The sequence below is a fragment of the Netta rufina genome, assembly GCF_964035555.1.
Source record: "Netta rufina genome assembly, chromosome: 19".
Lineage (NCBI taxonomy): Eukaryota > Metazoa > Chordata > Aves > Anseriformes > Anatidae > Netta > Netta rufina.
Window position 1 is genome coordinate 769891 of NC_140143.1, and position 16175 is coordinate 786065.

The window sequence follows — 16175 nt, forward strand, 5'->3', positions numbered from 1 at the left end:
CAAGTTCACGACCACGGACGGGGCTCTGGACTAACATCAACTCCACGAACGCCAGCCTGACAAATAAAACATTTTAACAGAAAAGCAACGAGGGACTCAAGGAAACCCGATTATGCAGCTTTGCCTTCTGATAGGCGTAATTGGTTTGTCCTTGAGAAATAAAGATCAAAACAATTTGCTGTTTTACAGGGCTCCTGCCACCCGTGCTTATGACACCCCGTCTCCAGGCCGCCAGCCCTTGTGCCCCCACCCTGCCCGTGCCCTTTTCCTCGCTTTGCTGCCTCCCGGCCCCTTCCTCCACATCCCTGGGGCATGAAGGGAAGCCAAGCAATTTTAGGCAGCAATAGGGGAGCGTTATTAAAGCAGCTCAGCTCACCTCCGAAGGGTTGCCCCGAACCACTGTAAATTAAACCGAAAGGAAAACAAAATAAATGGAGAATTCTCGAGTTGATTATTTTGAATGTAAATGGGAAGGGAAAAAAAAAATCAGAGGGTTGTAGTGAATTAATGTGTGCTTTAATCTCTTTTATCCAGCCAAAGTCTGCAATGCGATATATGCGTTCGTTCAGCTACAAGACAAGCAATCTTTTTTTCACAGCTCAGACTTCTGGACAGGTGTAGGCTGCTTAGGTAAAACCCGAGCAAGTTTTTCTCTGTGACTTTTTGTTGCAGTTAGGTGGCAAGGGCAGAAATAGCAGTTCGATGCTTATGAATAAAATACACACAGCTCCCGAGAAGCCAAACACAACAAATCATTTAGAGCCGAGCATTCACTGCTCAATGATGCAAATGTTACCTTCACGTTACGGAAGGAAAATATTCCGAAAGCTGAACGGCAGAGTTTTACAATCCATACAGAGAAGGGGCACCTCGTGCCTAGGCTTTAGCTCATTAATAAATCAATCGAAACGCAACACTTAAAAAAATTCCTTAGATGGAAAAAGTGATTTCTCAGCAAAGCCCCCAAAAGAATGTTTGCTTTTCAGCCTATTCCAGACGAGAAAAGGGGACCTTTCTTACCAGTGTTTATTTTATATTTAAAATCAATGGATTATTTTGCTTTTCTCTTTCAGTTCTATCCATGCAAAAATAAAATTCTACACTAATTATGCTAATTACAATCAAGCCTTCAAAACCTCGGTCCCTTGAAAGCCCCGAAGATTACCTTTGTTCTCGTACACTTGGCTCTAAGCAATGAATTGGGAATTTCAGGGGGAACTTTCTACTGACAGGCAAAGTTAACCAACTCCCCGGACTCTGCACTGCCGCTGACCCAGTATTAGCACAGCCAACACCACCCAGCGAGAGTTTCACTGCTGCCACAAGACAATGAGGATTTCCCAAGGGGAAAGCTTTCTTCAAGTAGCAGAAAAGGGAGAGGAAAAAGGCGAGCTGGCTAAAAGCATGTTTCGGAGTTATTGTAAATGCTTAATGCTGGTATAATTGCACGGACCGAGCCAAGAAGACAGAGACCACGCAGATTTATTTGCATATAGTGTTGTTGCACTTTTCGAGGGGCCGTGCTCTTTATTCCGATCCAGTTAAAGCAATTCTTCCCTCACAAAGCGATGGAGACCCGCCAGCAGGATTTATCTCCGCTCTCGCTCAGGGTTTCTGGCCGTTGCGATGCCATCAATAAGTAACAGCAGCAACGCGGGGACACCCTGGGAACAGGCTGCGGGGCTCGGTGCCTTCCCGAGCCAGCAGCCGCCGCTCTCGGCTCGGCCCCGGCCTCTCGCCCGGTGCCGCCGCCAGGCCCCGAGCCAGGCCCCGGCCGCCAGCCCTCAGGCCCCGGCCCCGCGGCCGATCGGCGCCCGCCCCCTGGCGGCCTCGCAGCGCCCAGCCCGGCCCGAGGAGGCAGCCCCGAGGCTCCCCCCGGCCCCCAGCCCCCGGCCCCGGGGGTCTCGGCTCCTGCCTGCCCCGTGCCGGAGCCCCGCAGCCCCCCGCAGCCTTCGGGGGCCGCTCCGGGCCAAGCTGTTCCCCCTCCATAGCAGCGAGCTGAGGGAACCTCCGTCTTCAGCCCGGTCGCTGCCTGTTCCTCAATTAAAACCCGAAATAAATAGCTGCACAATCCCTCTAGCTGTAACTCTAGCTCTCCAGTTAGCTGTCACTATTTTCTTCCCCAGAAAGCTGGCAGCCAACCAACGGAGGAGAAAAAAACCAAACCTGCCATAATTAATGTTCTTGCTGTTCAAATATTTATATAAAGCAAGATAGAGCCGTATGCCTCCGCAATCTCTTGGATCTGTCCAACCTCCTCAGCTCTGCAGCTGGTAAGGACTTGAATGGATTACCCGGTGCGCTGACAGCAAGTAGCCAAGGCAGGCTGTCCTCCCACATCCCAGCTCAGTGGCCCTGAAATTCCCCCCTTGCACGGGGCTTGAGCCTGCCCCCACAGATCCAGGGAAGAAGGATTTGGGGATATTCCTGCTGGGCAGTGGTTTGGGTGTGAATGGAATGAGGTACTTCAGCGCTACATCACCGATCAATCGCCCTAACCCAGGGCCTGAGTGAGGGGTAGAGTGGCATTCCCTGTGCGCATCCCCGAGGCTGAAGTCATCAGAAGTAAGACAGCATGACACAAGGTGCTGCATGGCCCTACAGGAGGTGTTGAAGTCACTGACCAATTCCCCTGGTCCTAAGAACATAATCACCTCTGTTACGACAGCGATGAATTCCCAGCCTCTTGATGACTCCAGAGCTCCTGCCAGCTCACGCTAATTTCAGCTCATTTCCCCTGTAATGCTGCCTCCCGTTTATTCTGCAGAGGTCTGAAAAGCACAAAGGTGAGCTGCCAAAACAACATGATGCAACACCGCCCGCTCTGTCACCACCCGCTCCTGCAGCTGCTGCCACCCTCCGCAGCTCTGCGCCTCCGCTCCCTCCTGAGGAGGTAATTTATTGATTAGCTCCCTGGGAAGAGGCTGAACAACAGGATGTGCAACACATCTGCAGAAATTGCATCAAGTGCACCAAAGGGCTTTCTTCTTGTGGCATGTGCTTTGCCTAAACTCTCTGTAATAGTTGTTCATGTGAATTCATGTCAGCTTAGGAGCATGAGAACCATGCCACAGTTTAGCTCCGTTACGAAGAGGTTTCATTACTTTTGCTACTAGCTACTAAAACGATTCCTTTCTTATGAAGGACGTTTGCTCTTTGAATCAGGGATAGGCCTACTGGTACCCGTGACCACGCTGCCCACGTTGCTCTTTGCTTCTACTCATTTCTTGCAGCAACAGCCATGGAGCACGGGCTGGCGGCCGCTCCATCACCGTGGCTGTGCTGGCACAGCTCCAGCCGTGGCTCATTCATCTCCCAGGCCCTGACCACAGACTGACGCCCCAGCCTCTGGTCAGTGAAGCACACCGGTGCCAGAATTTGTCCTCTTCAGTGTTTTTGTATGGTAACAAATCAGGTAACAAGTGTGGTTAGCTGCTGCAGTGAAATGCCTTTTGCAGCTCTACCACCCACTGTTAGGGAAAGCTCCTGTTAACCAGAGATCACAAAAAATTAAAACCATCACTTCCAGAGCACTAAGTGCTTCAGCAGCCGATTGCTATAGATCTGATGTCATGGCCAGTTAAAATAACTTCAGAAGTACTGGTTGAAAGACACTGTATGGGTGTCAGATGCTATTTGGTCACCAGGATGTAAAGAAAGGCTTTTAGTTTCACTTTACTGATGGGGAAATGGATGCCGAGTAATTTAGCAGGGCAGCAACAAACCTATGCTGGGTATGGAGTCCTGTTGTCCTCAATTAGTGCCCTTCAGATCATGGCAAATGTTTCCTGACAGGCAGCATAGCAAAAAATAAGTGATAAAGGAGAATGAAAGAGAAAAACAATTTTACTTCCAGTGTGCCTCCTTTCCTACACAAATGCAGCCTGTGCAAAGCCGCTACCATTGCGGCCATTTCCTGCGTTAGCTACCTGCCCACAGGAACCACGGTGCTGGAACTGACAAAGACACAAAAGCCAAGAGAGCAAAGCCACAGTTCCACGAGAGCAGAGTGCACGGTCCAGAAACGCCAGGCTCATCTACACAGAGAAGCAAGAACGTGCAGGCTGGTGATGTGACATTCCCTCCGCTCTTAGCCTTAGGAACTGGGTAAGTGGAGGGAAAGCATTGATCGCTGCTTGGGAGCCCTGGCAGCCTTTCAAACTGGGAAGCAAAGAGAAAAAAAAAAATAACAATGGATATGTTTTTATTTCCTTATGTTCTAAAAAGCGAGTTGTTGACTTAACATGACTGACTCATTGTGCAGCCTGAACGCTTCCAAGCCTGTGCCCCCCTCCTCCCTTGCCGTCCCTGCCTTGCACACACCGGCACCCTCCTCAAGCTCCCTCCCACTGCCGGGCCATCCCTGATAGTGCTCCGAGGGTGCTCCACGAGGCAGGTTCAGGAGGACAGATGGACTCATGGACACACAGAGGTCTGGGCACGTAGCTGAGCCATGCCCATCTTGATCTCAGCTGATCCAAGCCTAAACGTACATCCCGATTCTTCCCCAGCATCACCTTTTTCCATTCCTGACCGTGTCTAACCGCACAGAAAGGATGGCTGAACCGAAACACCCGTGCAATGTGTTGCCTCAGCTTTTGAAACAATCACAGAGAAAAGCAGAGTTCTCGTCCTAACAACTCCCCAAAGCTGAGGGAAATAACCAGAAACATTCGTTCCTCTTTGGAGGGAGGGGGCGGTGACTGGAGGGTAGGGAGGGAGAGGAGCTGAAACAAGCTGCCAGCAGCACAAACTTTGTTCGCACTCCAATTCTGCCTCAGATGGGAAGCTGCCAGCAGAGAAAAAAAATAAAACAAAACAAAACAAAAAAAACACCACCCTTAAGAAACAAGGAAGCTGTTTCCAAGCTGGTAGTGACTTCTGAAACAGCAGCCCCTGCCCCCTAAAAAGCTGGGATGAACGCAGGAAATCAGAGCATGCTTTTTGACAAGATTTTTGCAGGGTATTCTACACAAAATCTTACTCCAACAGTTTGTAAGCAGCACATGGATCCGCAGATATCATGCACGGGACTCTATAGGGAAGAACAAACTGGCACAAAAAAATGGACACAGTGGACAAAAGCCTTTCAAGTCTGAGGTCCCAAACAATGAAAGGTCTGTTTTATTAATCTGCTGCAAATGAGGAGTGCCACATCCACTGTAACAGGCTCCCAGACTGCTGCCAGGGGAGGTTAAAATTATATATATAAATAAATAAGTGAAAAAGAGGAAGAGCAGCCTCCCGCAACCATCGGCGGTGCATTTTGAAGGCAGCCACTGCAGCGCTGCAGCCGCCAGCAGCAGCCGGGCAGAGCCGGCAGAGGGCTCGCCCGAGCTGGGCTGGGAAGGCAGCAGGGAAGGGCTGCAGGCAGGAGATGCAGCAAGCTGCATTTCCTTCCCTCCCTGCAGCTGCCAGCAGCTCAGGGCATCCGTGCTGCCAAATGGCAAAACCGCAGCGTTCCTTGCCTCCCAACGCCGCGCGCCCTCAAGGTCAAGGGCCCGGATGCTGCACGTGGCCTCGTGGCTGGGATCTCCTGAGAGGAGCTCGAGCTCCTGGTCTTCAGCAGCTGGGAAAGGATTCCAAGCACATCCCTCAGCAGCCCTCCTTCCAACCACTACAGCGGGGATAACGATCCCCTGCCCAGCGTGTGGGATGGACCCGGCCGCAGAGGAGGCCACAGCCTCCCTCCCACACACGGCGAGAGGGAGGAACAGTCCTCCGTTAGGAAGCTTATTGCTGGAACTCTGAAGCGTTCACAGAAGCACTTTAATTGTGTTTTATTTACAAAAAAAGTCAACTACCCTTTATACCATAGGTCAGTATCACAACCGCCTTGCAATACACTCCTTGGCAATGAGTGTATGGCTAAGAACACAGATATTATCACCAAAAAGTGAAAGGAATAGGAGCTTCTCTGAGTTAATTCAAAACATTATCCTGACTAATGATCACTTACAAAAGTTCAGATTGCAATACTTTTTTTAAAAAAATAATCAGCTTTTTTTTTTTTTTTTTTTTCTTACAGTGGGAGAAGCAGGTCAAACATGCTCAGTGTCAGTGGTGCTTCAAGGAAAAAAAATGTTTCTTAAACAAACCAAGGCATTGGTGGCAATGGATCTTACAGCTTTCTGTTTTTAAAACCAAGGCTGACACAATGTGCTCCAAAGGCACGTGCAATTAAAGGTTCAACCACCCAAGAGTAGCCCAGAGCTAGAATAAAATTTGAATCAGAAAACACACCTAGGAGCAAACAGAAGCAAAACTGCAAAATGTATTTCCCTGAGTCAATCAGCCCACAAAGAATGGAAGAAAATAAGGATAGTTCATAGAAAAGATATTTAAGCACTCAAAGTCCTCTCTCAAATTTTTCAAGGTATGTTTGATAACATTTGTCTAGTGTTCCCAAAATCTTATAACAATCCTATCCACAGTTGTAACAATCCTATCCACAGTTGTTGTTGTTTTTTTTTTTTTTTTTTTTTTTTTTAAAAAAAAAAAAAAAAGACCGACACCACACTTTGCAGGCTAAAAGGGATGCTTTCAAACTGATGATGCTCAACACAATTTGGAAACCAGACGCCCCTCGTGAGCACGCTGCAGCTGCTTGCGATGCCGTTCCGCAGCCTGGGAGAGCTGCAGTGGGATGGGACAGGACAGGACAACGCTGCTCAAACTGCTGCCCACCCAGCCCCAGACACCCTGTGGGCTTGCAGCTTGTTTTAAGCATGCTGCTAGGACACGTACCAAATGCAAAGCTAGTAAGATTTCTGAGATTGATTGCACTGAAGTGTTTTAAAATAATCAGAAAGAGGTAAATCAGTTACAATACCTCCTTCACAAGCCTCTGACTGGCACCCCCTGGCTTTGCGATTAGCCCGTAGAATAGAGGCAAAACCTCTTCCAGTGTCAAGTTTCCATGCAGACAACGTTGCTGACACACACAAAGGAGAACTTGTTTTTCCTAATTTCAGGTGTAGCTTCAAAGTTCAGCTCCATCCTTAAGATCAGCCCTATGGTACTTCATAAACACACGTGTCCTCTCCAAGATGGAACTGAGTGACACGCTCCAGAGCCCACAGACCAGAAAGCCAGAAACACTGCGGATCAGTACAGTAAGTAATACTGTAAGTAATAAGGTGCATTATGATGAACTCCTGCTTTGCCAAGATGCCCTCTTTCCCCTTCATGGAGCTTACTGCAGATACCATTGAGAAGCGTTGATATTTTGATATACCAGTGTTGCCTAAAATATCCAGGTTGAACATGTCAGAATTAATATTTCTGTCGTAAGTGGGACCTTGTGAGCACCAGCACAACAAGCTACCACACGCAGACTCGGTGTCACCACAGTGCCTTACAGATAGCCAAGGCTCGCAGGAAGTCAAACAGACGCTTTGATGTGGCTCTCCACAAGAAGCAACTAGCACATCTCCTCAGCAGAGCCAATTAGACCAACAAAGGACCGTTCTAATTTAGTAATGCTGCTGCCAGGGCTGAAGACAGTTCATCTGAAAGACCCACACATGCACAGCCCTGCGCGATGGACAAGGCGAAGGTTCACCGAGCAGAAGCAGGACCAGCCAACAAGCAATTTCCTGTAAATTACACAGGTGTCGTAGTAGAGGAGGAATTAAAGCAAGTCTGAAGCCAGACACGGCGTTCAGCTCAATGCCAGTGTCAAACTTCTCCATTTCCTCCAGCATCCCCAGGCTCAGCAGCCAGCACCCGAACTATTCACCCAGAAACTGGAGTAAAGGATGAACTCACCTGCTTTCATTATCCAGAAATACTGAACTACTGCTTTTCCCAAGGGCTTCGCTAATGGGAGAGAGGCAGAACGGGGAAGAGAAGGCATCAGAATCAGAGTCAAAAGTACTGTCCCTGCTCACATCATCAGCAGACAGCTCCAAGGAGCCCTCATCCTCCCCCAGCTCCGGCCTGCAGTCCAGACCTTCCTCTGTCCCCTCCACCGACAGCTCCGACCTGTTCTGCTCGTCCTGAGAACTGATTGTCGAGAGGATTCCTGAGTCACTGTGGGCAGGCTGCGGGGAGCTGCGGGCGCCGTCTGCAGCCGGGCAGCACTGGGACAGCTTCTCCCCTTCCGAAGAAGGGGAACTGATGTAAGCCCCATCTTTTACGAGCTGCGATGCAGTCAAGATGTCTTCTTTCAGGATCACTGCCCCTTTCTGCTCGGGGGGAGAAGCCTGCTGGACAATGCCGAAACCCTGAGTGTGGCGACCACGCTTGCGGGGAGCTTTCCGGACAGGGGAACTCTCGGGAGTGATGTAGCGCAGGGCTTCTTCATCCTGCCTCTGAATGCGGGAGTTTGGGACCCAGGCGAGGATAAGCGTGGTGCCGAGCAGCTCATCCTTCTCCATGTACAAGCACAAATAGCCTTCAAGAGAGCAGAGCAGCGATCTGTTAGAATGCACATTTATTCCTAAGAAACCACGTAAGCCAGAAATTTGCTCTCCACCACTTCACCACCATTACATTGGGACAAAACAACCCCTTTTATTTACCAGGAGAGGATTTTGCTAAATGAATTGTGGAGTTCTCAACATCATTCAGTATTTACAAATAACTTCAAGTCTACATATGGCTTTTAAATAGTCTAAATTCCCTCTGGCCTAAGTGAATGTAGAAATTACATACAATTCTTTCAACTTCCTGGACGGATTACTAATCAAGAGTAAATTCCGCAATATGTTGCCACATGAAAAGCTTTTACTGTTTGTTAGTTAAACAATGTCAAGTGCCAGCTAAACATTTCTTTTTCAAGAATATTTACCTTCATATGGCCAAAGGGCTACAATTCTCATGGAAAGCCAATAGAAAAGAGTCACGCACGAAAGGGGAAGCGTGGGTCAATGTTCACAGAATAATTAGTTTTGTGAAGTTAAGCCAGTAGCCATGGCTCTCTTTGATGAGAACATGAAAGAACACAGTAACAGAAGAGAAGAAAGGGACAGGGACAGTATTCATCTTCATTTACTCCAGTGCATGCAGCCACAATCAGGTTTTATTTTCCCTTTACCAGTGGGTGATGAGGCCGCTCCAGCAATGACAGTTACAAGATGATACTTGGTTTCCCTGACCCATACACGTATTTGAAAGAGCAACAGAAGTTACTGCCCTCAAATGACAACTGTTCCTCTTCTGGCAACACAAAAGGATGTATTGAAACAGGTAAATCCACACTAGCCCAGAAGAGAAAGGAGGAACATCATCAATTTTTCTATTAAAAAGACAGCTGATGAATCAGCCTGTGGGGATGGCTTTCCTCAGGCCCCCGTAAGACTGCTTTGCCCCATACCCCACCAGCACCTCTTTATTCTTTAGAGCCCAAGGCGTAGAAACTCCCCAGGAGAGAGAAAAAAAAAAGGGTGAGCAGGCAGTGCCTGCAACTCGCCATCACCTGGATGGTGCTCCCCGATGCCTTGCAGCAGCTCAGGTGGGTGGACGCAGACATTGTTCTTGGAGTAGATAATCTCCCCGTCAAGTATGGAAGATGAACTGCTGCTGCCACCAGGATTCAGGGTCAGGAGGTCAGAAGCTTTAGAAGAGGCACGTCGGAGGAGTCGCCCCAGAGACATTGCCAAGGAAATGTTTCCATTATCTGTCAGCTTTAATCAGGAGCCCAATTCAGAAGATCTGTCAAGAAGGAGGAAAGAATAGCGTTAGAACAAATACAAGGATGGCGCAGCATATGCCTACTGCTGTCTGAGAAGGAAGAAGTCTCCCATTGACAGCTGCGTCATTTCTACAACTCAAGCAAGAGAGATCCAGAGTCTAACATCACCTCTATATTTTAAAGATGCTAAAGTGCAGAATCCTTTTTCTTGGCTGTGAAGGAGAAAAAACCAACACCACAAAACACATTTTAATAGTTACTGCGGGGAAGAAACAGAAAAATAATGCTTGTCACTGAAAATTGCCCATTAAGGGAATAGCTCCGAGGTGCAGAGCTGCCCCATGTATCACTGTCCTGGGGATGTCAAAGAGAATCAGAGTACACCCTAGAGGATTCCTTCAGCACAGAGTAACTACTGCACAGCCACAAGAACACTAAATGTGGGGCTGCTGCTTCATCCACAGCACAGTAACCAGCGATCTCCCAGTGAATGTTAATTAAAACACGTTCATCTGGTGCTTACCGATTTTTAGCATAATCCTGCTGGGGGGTTTGGAGGATTTTTTTTTTTTTTTTTTTTGAGTGCTGAGGGTTAAAAAGGGCTCTTTGGCCACTTATCTCTGAAAAAGCTATGTTCAACAGAGCAGGCAGACTCCAGTAATTCAGTAATTGAGCATGCCAACTCAAGGCATAGTTCATCTATCAATAGTAGTAACTTTTGCTATCTGTAGCATTCAACCCCCAGCTAACCACCCAGTAAGCTTAGTACACAAATGAGAGATGCTCTTCATCGGGGCAGACAAGGAGCTCTACAGTGAATCCCGAGGGGTCCCTCAAGCCACAAACTATTTAGCAGATGAATCAGGAAGATGACTTGATGTGGAGGAAGGGCAAGTGGGTCTCACACAAAGCAGCACCGCAGGTAGCCCAACGCAAGGTGAAGCAGAGCGGGCTCTACCTCCTGCTCCCACCCCCAGCTGGGGAGCACAGTGTCAGCAGCGCTGCTGTTTCTGTTCTGCCAAAAGTACACGAGGAGAAGAAACGTCTCCTCTTGTTCCTCTGGATTTGCAGGGCCTTGCTTGCTAGTGAACGGGCCGGCCTGACCTAGCAGGCGCTGCACACAGCTGCGGCACGCGGAGATCAGCGCTGCGCGTTCCTCCGGACGAGTCGCACGCCACGGTCCGCAGAGCACGAGGGCAGCCAGAAAGAGAAAGAAAAGCAGACAGGCTCGGACTTGTTCTGTCAGGGGCAATGTGCGCAGCAAATATTTAGGGGTGAGAGGCAAGCTCTGTTTAACGCTGGATAGCTCTGATTTCTTTAAACCGGGTTTTAACAATATCTCCGGATAAACAAGGAAGGGAGGAGGCAGGGAGAGCAAACGGAAACCAGCACTTCCCAAAACGCAGAGTGAAAGCTGCAGGGGAGGAAAACAGCTGTCCCAGTTCGGATTGGGTTTTGCATACAGAAGACAGCAATGGAGACCGCTGAGTAGTTGACAGAGACTTCATGAAAGGACAAGGTCCTGGTTTATCTGGCCCTTGCTAGATTCGTCAGGTTGGACCACAGCAGGAGCAGTTTTTGCTTTTCAGTATTTGCTGGAACTTGATGGAGAAGCCTCAACCCTGTACTGCGTTCATCATGTGTTTAGGAGAAGAGATTTACTTTGCAAGTCCTACACGCCACTGTCTCCTTCCAGCACCAAACACAACGTGTGTGTTCATGTCTCAGCCCTGAGAAACAAACACGGAGGGAGCCATGTGCTCGGTCTTGTCCAGACAATCAAAAAAATACAGTAATGTTTCATGCTGTAGGTCGTATCTTGGAGAAAGTTATTTGCTACAGAACGAGTCGCCTTTCCTCTTATTGCACCCTGCAAGAATACAACCAGTAAACTCTGCTGCAATTCCTCCTTCCTACCACCACGTTACAACACACCATTTCGACACTGCTGAGGGAGTCCGAAGCAGTGATGTGGAGCAACCTGCATGGCACTGGGGGCCCTGCACCTCCCAGGCACCTGAGGAGGTCATCACAGGAGCTCTTACTGCGTTTCGTAGGCAGCGCAGTCTGCCCATCTCTGCTCCCCTGCTGCCAAAGCTGAAACCAGCCCGAATATCCAGACCTTTAGCTATGCCAGCAATTTCATCTGAACTCTAAAAAGGCAAAACCTGCCTAAGCAAGGAAGGAAGGTGGTATCAAGGTGCTGCAGCTGTTGACCAGGGAATGCTTACTCAGAAAACAAAAGTGAGCTTTTCCTGCAAAGGACAGCAGATGGAGATGCAGGCACGAAACAAGAGCTTGTATGATGGCCTGCTGCAGCTCTCCAGGGGTGCTCAGGAATGCAGGAAGAAGTAAAGAGCTTCTCTGCCAAGAGAGGCAACATTTAATTAGCTTTTACCTTGTACAGAAAGAACAAAGCAACAGGTAAAGATCAAAAGCTGCTCCCTGGAAAGCAGGAGGAATTTGAAGGTAAATATCCCTTTGATCCTGCAGAACACCTGTTGCTTCAGCGCTGCCCTGATGTGCAGGTGGAAGGCGCTGCAGGTACACACACACGTAAGCAGGTTGGAAAGGGGAAAAAAAAGCCAGGAGGTCCAGAATACGGCACCTTGCCAGTATGGAAATTTAACGTGTTACATTTGTCTTCTCTGCTGAAGAGCTATCCATCAGAGATCAAACAGAAGTCCACTACGATGCTGCAAACAAACAGCCAAACTTCCTGGGATATATGAATTCCATCCGCATGACTCAAATTAATCCTTCCACCATCGCCACAGGCTAGGGAATTCTGTCTAGCTTTGGTCACAACATTAAAGGAGATCAGATGCAAGTCACTGGACAGTTTCAGAAGAGTGACAGGAGCAATCTGGGGCATGGGAAGAGATTGACAAGGAAAGATAAAAGGGAAATGCATTAAAAATCTTCGTACACCTGAATTGTCACTGCCAAAGGAGGGAAGAGCTGTCTATGGAGGATAGGAGAGGTAGTAAGGCAACTTGACTAAACGAAACATTCCTTGGCACAGTCTTTCTCACAGCAGGGAGATAACGGTGTACCTGGATAAAGCAACCTGAAGAAACCATTTACATCACTGGGGGTTTCAGAAACAGTGTTCAGAAACAGATGGCCACGAGGCACTATTCAGGCAGTCGGTCCTAGCTAGGACGAGCTGATGGACTGCACCTCTGAGGGTCACCTAGTCTCCTTGTGCAACCCCACAACTCTGAAACACAGCCTGTGAATCTGCCTCTCCTTTCCCTGAGCTCACGCACCACACACCAGCAAGTACCAAACCCTCCCAATCTGCAGGTTTTGCTCCATACTGAGCCCTCTCCCATGCGGGACAGCGCCTGCATGCAGGGTCCACGGGGCCTGGGTTGTGGGAAGCAGGTGCTGCCGCTGCCTCTTGTATGGCTTGGGAGGCAGGCAGGGACTCTGCCCTACAGCTAAGTCAGCATGAAATTCACGCTGTTAAAAACATACTTTACATATTAATTTTCTATTTATCCCTGATCTGAAGGGATTCTTTTCAATGTGGCAGAGCCAACCCAGTTCTCCAGAAGCTGAAGCACTGAATTAGCTGATCAGCTCTTGCTCAGTGCCAATATTTATTAAGCACATATACATTCTCTTCTCCCACACATCAACTGTTGTCACTAAAATCCTTGCTACAGCTAGCAAGTCTGTTCTCACAGCCCCTGGCTGCTCTCCCAGTCGGTGCCAGCACTTCTCAGCTACACGAGATCTCAGAAACGCGCTGGGCAGCCAGCTCCTGAAGTCACCCCGATGCCCTCTTCACAAGAGCTTGACCAGTTCCAGCCAGCAGCATCTCAAGTAGCGCTGGCTTCTCGCCTTGCTTGGAAATGCCCTTCCCCTTCTCATAAACAGCAAAATCCTGTTTGGCTTGGCAGATTGCACCCTCACCTTGGCAGACGCTGCCGGACCAAATGTTGCTGCCTCCGGTTGCACAGGATTCCTGTCTCTGGGAAAGGAGGGCAACGCAGGGCTCCTGCCCAGGCTGACACCGGCTCCAGCGCATTACTCATGGGCTGCGCAGTGTGCACGGACACTGGAGAGAAGCCACAAGGCTCCTCTCACAAAAGGCTTTGCCTAGGGGGGCTGTGCTCCAGGGAGGGCAGCAGCCTAAAAGTCACGATGCCGGCTGGACACTGTGTCTGGCAGCAGACCTCATGGCTCCAAGGGCAAATTTTCTTTGCAAGAGTTTGATAAATTTACAAGCAAAATAAGCCAAACTACAGGGCTCTTGAAGTGAAACATGTGACCCACAGCATGTCTGGACACAAAGAAGAAACGAGAGCTGTCAAAATCACCACCAAATTTGAGCTTGAAACACCATAAAAAAGAAAAGCGCAGCAGGCGTTTCCCCCTCCCCCCTTCTTTTCTCTTAGTATCTTGCATTTAATTTCACACATTAAAGGGATACAGATTCACTGCACAGCAGAGGTCTCAAAACCCGCAGAAGTTGCTGCTTCCTCCTCACGTTGGGAAGAGCAAATGCTAAGCTTGCATTTCTGGCAACCCGCAGCAGAAGCGCTGGGAGTCAGGGCTCAGCAGCTCGCCAGCCCTCTTCAGGGCTTTCTGCACACCCCTCGGCTGGGCACTCACTTGATCAGCACTCCTCTAGGTATACACGAGAGCAGTTGCAGCGACCTTCCCTTTGTATTGGAATACCTCTACATTAGGAAAAAAAAAAAAAAAAAAGCTTTCAAAACTGCCAGCTATTAGCTAGAGCTATTTAGGATGACCTAGCCAAATCAAGGAAAAAACGTTTACCGCAGGGAGCCACTCTGAAGTCATCCCGTTTCACAGGGAGAATTATGTAGGTCACCAAAAACTCTTTCATTTCTGACCTGCAGGTGCAGCCGTGTGGCACGCCGAGTGCAGAGCAAAGGGAAAAGTAACAGCAGCCACCAGTGCAGGCTGAGATCCCGACGCTCACGGTACTCGGCTTCCAGTCACTTCAGTGGAGCAGATTTTGCTCAGATGCATCTCAGCTGAGAAGGTAAAAGAAAAAAAAAAAAAAAAAAAAAAAGGGACAGCAGACTAAATACCGCAAGTTGTGACTCAGAGATAAAAAGGGAAATGAAATACGATCATTGGAGCCTGCTGGCTGCTCCCAGCCACACCTGCTTAGGCATAAAAAAAGCAAACAAAAAGCTTTCCGCTCCTCCAGCGCTAAAAGTCAAACTGCGACATACGCTGTAGTGCGAGGAGCTTATTTGCGCCATATGTCCCCGTGTCCCGAGATTAACCATCATTTCATATTACTTAAGCGCAGCAGCTAACGCTTTAATGGCTTTTTATTTACTATGCCCTGTAGCCACGGCCTGATAACTCTCGCCGCACTAAACGCCCAAAGAGCGGCTAAAGGATCCCCGGAGCCCTGTTTGACAGACAGCCTGACAAAGTAATTGCAAAGATTTTTCTCCCCCCCCCCCCCCCAATACACCACAAAGGCTGCTAACTCTGCACATCCCACAAAGGCTGGGAGAAGCGGCCGCCACGAACTTCCCCGTCTGCAGCCCGGTTCTCGCCAGGCTGAGGACCAGCTCCAGAAGCCCCGGGCAGCGGCCGCCCCTCACGATTTTTCCGTTTTCTCTCGGATTTCTCCTTTTTATCGCCTCCCCCCCACCGCACCGATGAATAACCCGGCACCTCTACGGGCAGAGCCGGGAGGGGATGGGGATGGGGATGGGGGGGGGGTCACAGCCCCCACCGGCAGCACCCGGCCCCTGCCCGGGGAGCCCCCAGGCTGGGTGGGCAGCGAGGGGGGGGCTCGAGCGGGGCCTGCCCGGGCCGGGGGGGGCTCGGAGGGGTCCGGGGGGGGCGCTCCGGGACTCGGGGGGGGTCCGGGGGTTGGGGGGGGGGAGAGGGGCAGGAGGGGAGACAAAGAGCGGGGGTGCGGAGCGGAGCGGGGGGAGCACCGGGGGGCACCGGGGGGCACCGGGGAGCCCGTGCCCCCCCCCCCCCAACAGGGCCAGCACCGGGCCCGGCCGCCCCCAGCCCCGTTTGGTCCCGGCAGAGCCGAGCCCGGGGTGGGAGGGCACGGACCCGGCTCGTGTCCGCGTGTCGGGGCGGGGACACCGTCCCCGTCCCCATTACCCCCGGGGACCCACCGGGGACCCCCCCGGTCCCCGCCCCCTCCCCCCCCGGTCCCCGCCCCCTCCCCCCCCCGGTCCCGTCCCGCACCCACCGGGTCCTGCGCGGGGCCCGCCGGCCGCCTCCTGCCGCCACGGCCCGCCGGGGTGTGCCCGCCCCGCCCCGCCCCGCCCCGCCCGGTGCCGGCCCCGCCCTCTGAGGAGCTCCGGGAACGGCCGAACCCCTCCCCCCCCCCCCCCCCTCCCGGTGCCGTTACCTGCGGCGGGGCCGGGCCCGGAGGCGGCCCCCCCCCCCCCCCGCCGCTCCGCAGTGGTGCGGCCCGAGGCACCCCCCCCACATACACACACACCCCTTCCCCCCCCTCCCGGCTGGGGTGCAGTGGTGCGGCCCGCCGCCGTCACGTGACCGGGTGTTGACG

The 16175-nt window shown here is 50.8% G+C and overlaps 1 protein-coding gene across 6 annotated transcripts in view; it reads right to left on the bottom strand.

Annotated features, from left to right (window-relative positions):
* TBC1D16 (TBC1 domain family member 16) overlaps positions 1-16038 on the bottom strand; it is a 31666-nt gene extending 15628 nt beyond the window's left edge. For 2 of the 6 annotated variants that reach the window (XM_084298408.1, XM_084298403.1), the window contains exons 1-4: positions 15852-15914; positions 14432-14652; positions 9422-9657; positions 7771-8398 (exon numbers count right to left, since the gene is read on the bottom strand). In XM_084298408.1, coding sequence (XP_084154534.1) covers positions 7771-8398; positions 9422-9599 — 806 coding nt within the window. In that variant the 5' untranslated portion in view covers positions 9600-9657; positions 14432-14652; positions 15852-15914. Of the gene's footprint in view, positions 1-7770; positions 8399-9421; positions 9658-14263; positions 14332-14431; positions 14653-15851; positions 15915-16013 lie in introns of those variants that run through there. The other 4 variants (XM_084298405.1, XM_084298407.1, XM_084298404.1 and 1 more) reach the window with 4 other exon arrangements.
* Positions 16039-16175: the final 137 nt, after the last annotated feature.